At 31.4% G+C, this 13,152-nt stretch overlaps 1 protein-coding gene across 8 annotated transcripts in view; it reads right to left on the reverse strand.

Moving 5' to 3' along the window:
- Window positions 1–13,152, reverse strand: part of LOC139087474 (insulin receptor substrate 1-like) — a 198,899-nt gene that overhangs the window by 12,344 nt on the left and 173,403 nt on the right. For 6 of the 8 annotated variants that reach the window (XM_070636282.1, XM_070636284.1, XM_070636281.1 and 3 more), the window contains 2 exons: window positions 12,613–12,761; window positions 8,334–8,651 (listed from right to left, as the gene is read on the reverse strand). In XM_070636282.1, coding sequence (XP_070492383.1) covers window positions 8,334–8,651; window positions 12,613–12,761 — 467 coding nt within the window. The remainder of the gene's footprint in view (window positions 1–8,333; window positions 8,652–12,612; window positions 12,762–13,152) is intronic. The other 2 variants (XM_070636285.1, XM_070636289.1) reach the window with 1 other exon arrangement.

Below are 13,152 nucleotides of genomic sequence, written 5' to 3' on the forward strand. Positions count from 1 at the left end.
AGTTTGAGATGTAGTTTGTTGGATGGTATGGAATTTCTGAGTATTTGAATGTTTTTGGGAGACAGGATGGGGTAAGTCGCTGTTTTTGCCATAAAAATGGATCGAGTTTCATCGTCGTTAGCTGTAAGGGTAACTCTTGCGTCTACTCGTTGATACGACGATGAAGCGTAGCCCTAGCGAACACAAAGTGCTGTTCAGGATTTGTTTAGTATTTTTTCGACAATTTTACATACAATTCTCATTTAAGGATTGTTGATTTAGTCTGAAAATTGTTTTTTATTCTTTAACTGTTTATTTAGTTATATTGCATGACTGAATCTATAAATTTTCACTGTCAAGAAGCTATTAGAAAGCTCAAAATTGTTTCAATCGCAATATTTACCCATTGCAGTTTCTCAAACTAAGGCATTCAAACCCTTAAAACACCTCAACCCCTCCAATCCATCCCATCATCCAAATTCTAACTCAAAATTATTTTTTAAAAATCCCATTAAGCTCTTAGATTGTCAAGTGACAAATAAAGTCTCCAACAAAAAATCCCAAACAGCCCCCAAATAAGTTAACACATTACATCCAGCCCATATTGCCAACATCACAATCTATCAACAGCTACAAAAAATCTGCATCAGTTCCCATGAAAAAGAAAAAAAGATTTTTGCAGGTCAAAAACATGATTTTATTTCCATCCTCATTCCCATTTATGCACACATGATGAAAACATAAAATAAAATCATTTTTTTTTATAAATAAATGTTTACACGACTCTTGCTGATTTCATCTCTCACTCATTTTTCATCGTTTTAAAACTTCCATTGCAATGCACTTGTATACAAGCGTTTTCAATTATGACTCTAATTGAATGATTGGACAAGGATTGTATTGAAATATATATAAATATATAAATCGCAGAGTCGAGAACTGAGAGGAACTAAATGGGAAAAAGAAATTGCTTTGCAAATATGAGAATGTGCAACTCAATGAATGAATTTCGTTTTGCACTCACTGAATTCGAATTTAATAATTTTTTTCATTCAATAAACACGAAAAAAAAAATAATATTAAATTGCTCTCATTATGTCATTACTGCAGAGGTTTATGTGGCGCAATTTATCAAGACACTGACAAAAATTATGAATAAATGTGATGAAATTTTTATTCTTTTTTTTTGCGATGAATTGCAATTTATTATCACATTTACGGGGGCCTTTCGTCAACGCTTTTGTTATTTCTTTATTTTGAGTGCATTATGATTAATATATTGTGTACATACTGAGAGAATTTTCATATACATTGTGGCTATTGAACTTGATATTGCACATTGTTGTCAATTTCAAGGATTTAGTGTCACGCGTACAATTTGTTGTAAAGAAAAACTAGAAATTCATATGGGAATGACGTCTTTGTCCCATGTCATATTTACGTTACAAGTGCAATTGCATGATTCTATACTTGTAATTATTTCAAATTATTTTCTATACAATCTTACTTTTACGTAGAATCATAATAATGAGGTTATCAATTTATTTTTGTGCTGATTCGAGTGTTTGGGGAATTGATGAGGATTCTTTATTGAGGTGAATGAATTTCGAGAGTAGGAAATTTTTATATTAAAGTACTCATCGAGGTCATCGAAAGGGGTTAAAATATTTTATTTTGTATGGGATAAGAATTGTGCATTCTGGAATTAAGGAGGAATATGAAATTTTGTTGCCATGAGGATAACTAAAGAATTCATGGAGGGGAGCTATATTGCACTTGGTATTGGAAATTGGCAAGAGGATGCCAGCGATAGGGTCAGCTTCAGGGGGCATCTAATAGGAGTCATGAATCATAATTGATCCTTTGAACAGCTTACTAATTAAGTAAGCAATTTTGTCGATTTTTGTGCAATTTATAGGACGATTTGCATAGAAAATTGTCTGTGTTGACGTAGAGCTTTTACTAGCAAGTGACTTGGCATTTAGACACACTTAAATGTGTTTAAGACCTTCAGGACTGTTAAATAACGTTTTTTACTTCTCGTTCATTCATTTTATGGTAGCTTGACCATTTAGTCATGAGCATGAAGCCGATCGTTGATCTAATTCTTAAAATTTACCAAGAAATCATAATAAAATTCCCCAAGTTTCAAATAACCAGCCTTAAAATCGTGAAAAATTTGTACTTAACTTAATACTCCCCTACTTCAAAAGGAGGACGCCCAGCTCAATAAAACCAACCAAAAATTACACAAAAAAAAACATAAAAATTGAGCACCGAAAAAAGAAAGCAAAAAAAAAAAAATGTGCAGACAGTAATTTAATAATGATTTTCGAAGCAATTTATGTTTTCTCTATCTTTTACCCAAACATAATTAGCCCAGTCGTGGCTGCGGCAACAGTAAATATATATTCTTCTTCATATTCATCTTCAGCATGCAGAAAGCGATAATTATTCATTGATTTTTAATTAGAGTTCAGGCAATGAACGTTCTTAAATAAAAAAAAAGTAAGAAGGGATAATGAATGGAAATGGCGCCTACTCCCATGGGAGATTTTCGTTAAACCGAGAAGATGAAATATATTTTATTAGCATGACTACGAGCTTCTTATTACTCAATGTGCTGTTGTTGTTTTCCACTTGAAATTGGATTTTTTTTTGCTAGTTTTCTTTTTTTGCTGATTTTCTTTTTGCACGAGAAATTGGAATGGATGGAAAGACTAGCTTTTAATTTAGTGTTTGGTGAGTTGGTGAGCATTGTGGACATTTGTGCAGGTTTTGGCATTTTTGGATTTTTTCATAGGAATTTAAACCAAAATTGTATAGAAAATTGTAGAATTTCTGAAAAATTCAGCTAATTTCGACTATATTCCTCTTAGAATCCCCCATAAAATACAAAATCCAAACCCAAAAAATCCAGCTTCAACATCCAATCCAAATCACCATCCCAACACAGCCCAAATAATCCCTCACGAAATCCCCAACCACCGAAAAAAAAACCCATTTTCACTCTCAAAATTGAACATAAAAATTCTCGTTCAGTAGCAAAAACGTTATGGCATACAGCACATATAGTATCACAAAAATGGATGTAGATATTCGCCCTAACCATCTTTTATTACGATAGATATCCATAAAAATGAATTGGAAACGGAAGTTCGATTGAAATTAATGTCGAAAAAGGAATTTTTTTTTCCTTTATATTCCGGAAAATTTCAATTATAATTGTCACATATTCCTGTGTCTTATAGATATTTTGTGCTTGGAATATTGAGACTCTACATCGGTCACGGATAGCCTTCTAAATATTTCATTAGAAAATGTACGCAATCGGCAGTCTGTTAAAGATTTCCGTCCTTTTTTTTCGATTTTCTCAGTTGCCATCAAGGTTTTATTTTTTGGTAGCTTGAATAAGATGCCACAAAAACCGCAAGAAAATGTTCCTTTAAATGAAGAGGCACAATGACTAGAAATGACTCGAAATGAATGCTAATGCTTCATGAGAATTGCACATAGTTTTGGTTCACTTTAATGAATTTGAACAGATTTTTGTTCTTCGCCGTCTTCCTTTGTGGCCACAAAGTCAAAGTTTCTTTCGCAGCACGAAAAAAACTTCTTCCTTTCAGCCATCGCCATATGTTGGTGATGGTTTTGGATTTTTCGCGAAAATAATTCTTTTTTTTCTCATATCACACGACATTAGTTGGATGTCCGAAATAGTTGATAATTAATTTATGTAGCATCTGTGATGTGCTGGAGATATGCAGCTGTGTGTTGATATTAAATAAATTTAGTTTTTTGGTTGATTCTAATGAGATTGTTGGGGTGGAAAGTTTAGTTTTTTGGGAGCAGTTTGTGTGTTTTGTAGCCCACTAAAGGAAATAATTGCTGATATACTTTGTAGTGATCGTAGCGTTATGTAATGACGAGATATTCACGTCATGTGGAAGCTTCAGAGCCTTGTTACGCCTCAAGCAACAGAAAAGGAGGTGGTTGGACTGTAAAGACGTTCAAAAAGTCAAGTTTTTACGTTATTTAATAACTGAACGTCCTCTTTTGTAGACTGAATTACTTGAGTTTATGAGGTGTTGTTGGACTAAATGCTGTTCAAATTCACTGGTTTTTAACCAAAAAATTCCAAAAAGTCGTTATTTTTTCAATTTTAAATTCAAAAATTTCATTTGTCCAAATTGTCAAAAATCACAAAAATTAAAATGTCCACCTAAAAACTCATTAAAACTTTCACAAAAAAAACTCAAAAATTAATCCAATAAAAATCATAAATTATAACCGTATAAATTCCCATTTTCAGAAGCCATTTAAATCCCACTCAAAAAAAGTCTCTCCACCGTCAATTTCCATTTCAATAAATTTGCAACAATAATTAAAATTTGTTCGCTGCAACATTCTGTGTCACATAAAAAAAAAAAAAATAGTATAAAGTTTCATAAATATAATTATTGAAGTAATGAATTTCAATTAACTTCATAATATTAACATATAGTAGACAAATAGTCAGATTAAATGACCATTTTCTCAACATTTTTATGGGTTTTAGTTGTTTAACAATTATTATTTTTAAATAGGTATATTCAGGCACATATGTGAACATGAGCGACATAAAGAGTAAAAAAAATTACATTAATTATTTTTTTGATAATAATATTTCGTTGTGAATGTTATTTTTTTAAATGAAAATGAGTTAATGAGTATGAATGGCAATAATGAGTGAATGATTGGATCATTGTGCATATTCAATGACGATTGCTCTGTTCAAATTGTCGAGCATGCAACTGGTTTAATTAGGTGATAATATTGAGTATTTTATAGTCAAAATTGAGGTCAATTTATCGGGTATACTCTGCGGTACTGTTGAATCGGAAGGCATGCAATGTAGAAAAGGTGATAAATTTGGAATTTCTGTGGCTCAAAGCTCGAAGTCGAAGCAAACTTTGTTTTGGAATCGAGTCAACTAGTGTCGACATTTCCATACAAAATTCGACCCGACTTTGAGCCCTGCTGTGGCCTGAGTTGAGACCGATCTACAGAATCAGCAAGATTCAGAGTCAGGTCGATTTATGGCCTGAATTTCCAAATTTTCTTACGTCTTGTGCCTTCCGAGATCTTACCCAGAGTGTACCTCAAACAACTGCCAATTTTACTACAATATCCTCAATCCTATATCCCATAAACCAGCCCCAGCGGGTGTATTCAGAAGAGAGTCACGACTTAAGTCCAAACAACTCCAAAAGCCATTCTTTAATCTCCTCTAATTACACCCTTAAGCAGTAATTTTGAATCATGCACAAATACCTTAAACAATGCAATGCAACATGAATGAGTGTGTTTATGTGAATATTGTGTAGCATTTATGCATGCATGCAAATTAATTTTGAATTTTTTTCTTTCATTTTTCATCAAAAAAAAAAATTTCTTTTCGTCTTTTTTTAATCCATAATTTAATCATGCATTTTCTTTCGTCTGGAGGAGGAGGAATTAATAAAAAAAATTATGTATATAGTCATTTATTCCTTAAGAAATAATGCTGATCAGCCATTCAGACATTCAGATTGAAAGCCATACCACCATTCTATTCTAATTCATCATCTTTCATCTCTCTCGATGTTCTTTTTTCTTCTTTCAATGCATTTCAATTGTGCTATGTGGATATGGAAGTAAAAAAAATTTATTAATTTCTTTTCATCCCTGCTTCGAGGCCATTTTCAAGCTCTTTTCATTCGGTGGAACAAAATTAATGAAAAAAAAGAATTTTTTTTTTTGTTCATCATGTGAATGCAAATGGATGTTAAGCGATTCGCATATAAAAATTATTTTTTATATAACTCGCTCGTTTGCGCTCACTAACTGATAAAAATCTAATTATTCGTCTGGAAAATGTATGGGAATATTCGTGAGGAGTGGATTTCGTTTTTTTTTTTTTTGAGGGAGAAAAAGTTTGAAGCTTGACGCGGTTTTTCTGGAATTGGAAAATTGAATTTTTGGAATTTTGGATGAATTTTTGGAATTGGCAAAACTAGCTGAGATAGAGTTTTAGACACCAACTTAAGAATCACAGCTGATCTGTATGACCAGCGAAAGAGTGAATCAGTAAGGATGCATTTTGAGGGAGTGTGTAGGCTCAAGGTTGAGACTTAATGGGTAGTTTACTCTAACAGTCAAAGAGCATGTTCTCTAAAGCTTGCTCACCTTAAATATACTAGATGAGCATGCTTGTGAGCGTTGCTCTTGGCTTGCTTTACTCTTGAGATCAAGTTTTTTGCCTGTTTTAGGCTCAGTAAAGACTCAAAAGTGAGAATTCACCAATTAAGTATAAAATTTGAATGCTGCGAGCTAGATATTAGCTATTTAACACTGAATGACTCAAGATTGAGACTTTAGGGAGACCAATAGGCAGTTTATGCACTCGAATGTGGCAAATAAGCACTATTGGATGAAATGTAAATGCTAGAAGCAAGTCAAGAGCTATTTGACACTCCATAATGATAGAAAATAGCAAATATATCCAAAAACACCAATTTTTGGCTAAGCAACATTCAAATTCTCCAGAACCCCATTTGAGCCTACCAACCTATGAACTTCTCCATCCCCAAAACAACTCCGCTCAACCCCACATAAAAACTCGCAAATTGCATCTACAAAAAAAAAAATTTAATAATTAAATGTTTTCATGCTCCTTTCTTTTTTTTAATATATATATGCATCCATTCCATTTTCTCCATTGAATTAAAAAAATATGTTTATATATATTTTAGTACAATATATAATGACACACTGGAATGAGGAACATCATGGAGCGTAATGGAAGAACAGAACTCTCGAAATGGAGCAGCAACACACAAAAAAAAAATATATAAAATTATGTGTATGAACAATTTAAAAAAAAAATGAATTAAATTATAATTGAAAAACTATTGCTGCTGTTGCAGCTTGGAAAATGTTTATACACAGAGCTTTTGAAATAATATTTTTTGAGTAAACGAAACGGGTTTGAATTTAAATAATTTAATTTGCGTTGTTTTTTTATTTTTTTGTGGGATTTCTGCGTGTATGAAAAATTCGAGAATTTTGAAGATATTTTAATAATTAATTAATTTTTTTAAATTTAAAATTTCATTCAATTTCTCCTTAAAATTTAAATTTTTGAAGATTTATTCCAGGATCAATTGTAAAATCCTTCCAATTTCCTATCGAAATTTCTCTCCCATCAATAAAATCCATCCGCACACTCAAGCTTCATCCTTCAACATTTCTGTGAGAGTCGAGCTCCTTCTTCCTTATTTAAACGAATCCTTCTACAGCAGTAGTTAAGCCATGTGAAGAAAATCGTCATTTTTCAACATCAACTCAATATGTTTCCACAGCATTATGCTTTCATAATATAAGTAGATATTATGTTTATATTGTTAAATAAAGGAGTTGAGTGGAGAAGGATGATGATGATGATGATAATGCTGTTTTGTTTTTATCGAGAGATAAGGGGGAAGTGATTCTTGTTATTATGATGATGATAATTTTGAAATCGAGGGGATTAAATTTGGGGATGATTTGGAGAAACCCCAAAAAAATTGAAGAAATTCAGGAAAATTTGTGAAATTCTTGAAATTTCTGCGAATTTTGCTAGGTTTTTGACATCAAATCTGCAGCTCATCACTTCTTGTTATGTATTTCATGTATATAAGCATTTGAGGTTGTCGTTAAGTCACAATGAAGACGCTAGAGCGCTGCTATGTCGTCAGATCAGCAGAAAATAAATGATGGCCGATTTTGGCCATTTTTACGTCAAAAACTGAAGTTTTTGGCATCATTTTAATAAGAACATCATTTTCATCATGAATATATCACTTGAGATGACACAATGTGGTCGCTTTAGTGCCGTTTCGTCGTCACATTGACTGTAGGACATCAAGATGCCTCGATAGCTAAATGACGGCTGATTAAATTCTTAAAAGGCCAATTTTGACGACAAAATCTGAATTTTATCCAGAAACACTCTCCTTCCGGCATGCAATCGCCAATAAATAATGAATATCACAGACATAAAATGACAGTCAACAGAAATATAAAATTGAAAACCTTAATTCTAATGACGATAAGCACAGCTTTAAATGCATTGAAGATTCCCAAACATCGAGAGAGAAATTCTCCTTTTGTGTCAACAACGAAGAGCCAGCGAAATAAATGTCAAGCAAATCAATTGGAACCAGCACTGCCAACAAAATATTTTTTTTTTCGACAACCAACACTTATGACTAAGTACACAAATAAATTTTATGCATAGAAAATAAGTTAAAAAAAAAAATAAAAAATATGTAAAAAAGGAAACCATTTCGTACCATTATTGGCGATGATGGTCGATATGGATATATTTGAATTTGATGTGGAAGGTTGTGATGATGGTTGTTGTTGCTCCTTATTACACGATGTTGGATATGAACATTGAATTACATTACATTTGCTGTTCGTCTTATCGACAACGACATTTGACGTGTTATGGCATTTATTGAGTGAGGCAGCTGAAGTTGCAATGCCTGTTGATTGTAATGACATTTGACTCACAGAATGTGTCTGATTATTTTTTGGCTTGAGTGCATTTTGATTCAATATTATTGTACCGGTGGATGTGGCTGATGATTCTGTCGAATCTGGCAATTCTGTAAATTTGGATTTTAATTGTTTTTTTGTTCATAATTTTGTCATATTTTAAAAATATATAAAAATAGTTTTTAAAATAAGTTAAAGCCAATTAATGTCAAAGAAAATGCATCATATTACTTAATTCGTTTTTTATTTGTCAGCCAAAAAAGCAATTTTTAACTTTTTGTTTTAAATTTTCCAATCATTTTTGCCAATTAAAGTTATTTTCGATTTTGATTGTGTTCAAAATGTGTGTATTGTAAAAAAAAAAATCAATTTTTAAAATTCAGAGTGATTTTCAAACAGTTTAGTTCATTGACTGTTAAAATTTGATAGATAGATAGAGACAGGTATTATATATTTTAGTGGATTTGGGGGGTTGGTGCACAACGTACACATTCAAAAGAAAGGTATGAATAGGAAACAAAGGAAAATTGAATTTTTGCGTGTGTTCAAAGAAGAGACAGAGATATTTTTGCGGTCTTTGACCTTTTCTTGTCGGTTCCCACATATCATACACACATAAAATGTGCATACTTCCAATTATTGCTTGTCATGTTACATTTATAATGGAAAATTATTATTAAGCATCAATAAATGTTTTTTTCGATGAGGGGCGAGAGTATGCTGTGAGGTTAATTAACTTATATCATGAGGAGAATTGTTTGGAATTTTTTGGTGAAAATTGTGAGGAATTTCGAAGATGTAGAATATTTATTGAATGGAAAGCATCGAGAATTTTGTAGAGTTATTCGGCAGCCCTGAATTTTATGCACATTTCTGCTGTTTTTAGCCATACCTTAAAGTTCATTCAAGTCTTCAGAACTGCACTTATTTGCCCACACCCTAGGTTTCTGAGAATTGCTACAAACGTCAACTAACAGTCGCAATAAATTATTCAAAATCATTTATCGATACTAACCAAGCCCAACAGCTATCATCAGCCTAATGAAAAATTCAAAAACATGCACTTACTAACCACCTTTCAAATCAATGTCTTTGGTTCATTAATATTTTGCATATTTTTCCCTTGCATTCTGGTTAGTCAGATATGATAAATGGTAGAAAATTGCTATTTTATATCAACCTGCTTAACAAGGGTGCTTGAAGTCGAGACCGATAATTCTCATTTTACCCTTCGAGTCCTTCAAGGGATTCCCCTGGAAATTCATTCTCGTTTTCTGTCCCGGATTTGGTCTTGATCGCGGAAATCGTCTCATTCTCGAAAATTTGTCAAAACAGAGACTTCAAAATTGAACATTTTGTAAGAACCCTAACAAGTCGTCTGACCCTTTCTTATTCTATCCCATTACATCCCATCCGAAACCAACCCAATAATAATTTTCAAAACAAACATCCACAAATCAATTTCTTTCCCCGCAGCCAACAATATCGCACATTTTCATTAATAATCCATAAATTCCCAACCACTTAAGGAAGTAACATCGCTACTGTATGTAAAATAATTGAAAATTTAATCAAATTGATATTTTCTTCACGACCCCAATCAACATTCTCATATACACAGTTGCATATTGTCTCAATATACACACGCATAATATTGTGGATGAATAAATACACATGAAAATTCAATCAATAAAAAATATCCAATCACCAATTAATTGTTTACTCGAATGATATTGAATTATAATTTCAGAATCCACAAGAATGTTGGGGATGAGGGGAATTGGGGTTCAATATGATGCCTATAACATAAATGTTTATGATAGATTAAATATCACTTTAATATTGAAAAACATCACATTGTGGACATCGGGTGTGTGCTTGTATGTAAATTTTTTGCTGTGTGTGGTGATACAGATATATTTATTGATTCCGATATTGTTGTTTTTTTAGCCTCAATCAAGTCATTTGTGAATTGAAAATTGAATTAGTAATTTCCTGGATTTTAATGTGCATTTATTGCATCTGAAAATGTCCATAAATTTATTTTGTGTCTATAGTCTACTTGAGGATTCAATTTATCACCCGATTTGCATTTGCGAGGCATTAAATTTTGAGGAATTGCATGAGATTCTGTTTATTGATGAAGATGGGGCGGAGAACTGCTAGATTGATGTATTTTTAATGGAAATATAATTGATTGGGTAAGCAGGGGCCTGATTTTGTGGAATAAAGTTGAAATTTTGGTCAAAAAGTGCAGTATAACCTTAGAAATTTGCAAAATTAACCTCAAAATTCACCAAAAAGCATGAATAAAACTCAAAAAATCCTAAAAATTGCATTTTATACCATAAAAATCCAGAAAACTACCCAAACATTCCCATTAATCTAAACTAAATTAAAAACTTTAAACATCTCATGTGAGCACCTTTCAAATACACAAACTATGATTGATTTCCTCTCAAACTTTCCACTCAGAACTTATTCTTATTCTAGGTTATATATCCTTATATGTATGTGCATTGTAGAAACTTTCCATTCAATTTATATTCAATCTTCAATTTAATATAATTTCCACCATTTATCACAGCCAATTAAATCTATTTAATGGAGAATAAAAATACTCTTATTTCTCTCGAGATGTATATGAGAGGGATATCCGTATGTCTATGAAAAAAATTAAGAGTATCCACTGTGAATTGCAGTTGAATGATAAAAAAAATTAAATGGAAAATTGGTTTAAAGAATTGAAGGATTTAATGAAGTTTTATGTAATTGAACAGATGAGTTCACTTCTTGGTTATTTGTAAGATGGTGCAGATTATGGTGCCGTCTGGGAATCAATGTGATGGAAAAACCAAATTATAATCCGACAAAAAAAGGTCAATTTTTCAATTTTTAAAGTTAACAAAAAAAAATTTCAGTTTGTTTCCCAATTTAAATTTTTGAAAAAGTGTGGCAAAAATAGGAAATGACTTTAAATAGAGATGCATATGCATGATGTTGAATAACAAAGAAACAAAATCTAGTTGATATTATACTACAACCAACTATATATTATATAAAAAACTTCTTATAATATCAATATTGCAGCAGCGGTAAGATTCTTTCAAATTCAATTACGTTTTTTTTTTTACCCTCAAGCATTAATAGTTGTTAGAAAAATCTACCGACACATTTTGCATTATCATAGTAATATGTACTCATATAACAAAATTATAATGGTATTAAAAATCTACTTTAAGTTAAGAAATAAGAAATAATAATAAAAGAAGTTTAAAGTTTCCTTTTTAATGGAGATTGAATAAAAGAAATGAAGTTGACAGAAGTGGTTATAGAGTGGGGTTAGGGGGTGGGGGTAGATAGAGGTATTAAGAAATATTATGGGAATATGGAAGTTAAGCAGGAATATAAAGAGAATGAGGCTAGGAAATTGGTTAGAAAATTGCAAATTTTGGTAGAATTTTCAATTGAATTTTGTAAAAATTTGACAGAAAATGGCAAAATTCTTTAAAAATCTTCAAAATACTGACAAAATTATGCAAAAATCTGGAAAAAATTGACAAAATCTTGCAAATTTTTCAATAAAATCTTAGAAAGTTTCAAAATTTTTGAGTAAATTCTTCTCAAAATTTTGCAAATTTCCACAATTCCAAAGCCTATCCTCCCCAGAATCTCAGAAAAAAATAGAAAAATTCTCCATTTTTTCCTCAAATATTTACAAAGACAGGAGAAAAAGGAGCAAGAAGGAACAAAAAGCAGGAAAAAAGAGTCAGAAGCCTGCATTGTCATTTAGTCTTTACTTCTTTAGACAGGAATAAAAGGGAGGAAAATTAAATTTAAAGAAAAGAGAAGAGAAAACTTGCAAAAAAATTAAAAAATAAAATCCATCTAAAAACTTCTTCCATATCCTTAAGAAATAATAATACAATGGTAAGTATTAAAGTAACCATTATCTTCATACTGCAAAAATATTTACAACATTTTTTTCACAAATTGTATAATTTTTATATCAAATCAAAAAAAAAAATGTACACAAAAAAAATTTAAAATTAATAAAAAATTTCAACTCACCGGAAGGGGAAAAATTTGGTTTTCCAGTCAACGTCGAGCGTCGATGATTTACAGGCTTTGATGTCTCATTTGCTGATTGTGATCTTATTCTCATCATCGGACCCAAATTCTCTTCAGTTCTGTGTGAATTTGCCTTCTTTTGTGCCGTACTGTGAAATAACAAAAAAAAAATTAATTAATTTAATTAATTTAGAGTAAAGTTTTCGTGTGGAATTTCATTGAAAATAATAATAAAAAACTTGCATGACTACCGAAATTCTTTAAATTAATGCCACTTGTTTCACAGGCAACACTCCGCATGTATACAATATTGATTGCTGTTAATTAGCTCACCATATAAATTTTCAAGATAATCAGTTAAATAGAGACAGAAGAACATAATCGTTTATTTTATGAATGCGCTTTTAATTTTGTTTTTTATCCATCTCTTCTTTTGTTTCTTATTCGGACCTACCAAATAACAACAATAGAGATACTGATTTGTTATTCAAAAAACGAAGAATAGGTTGGTAATTTCGAATGAACTGAATAGAGCGCATA

The sequence above is a fragment of the Chironomus tepperi genome, unplaced genomic scaffold (genome assembly GCF_022539635.2).
Source record: "Chironomus tepperi strain 1889 unplaced genomic scaffold, CSIRO-AGI_Ctep_v1 contig_123, whole genome shotgun sequence".
In the NCBI taxonomy this organism is placed as follows: Eukaryota; Metazoa; Arthropoda; class Insecta; order Diptera; family Chironomidae; genus Chironomus; species Chironomus tepperi.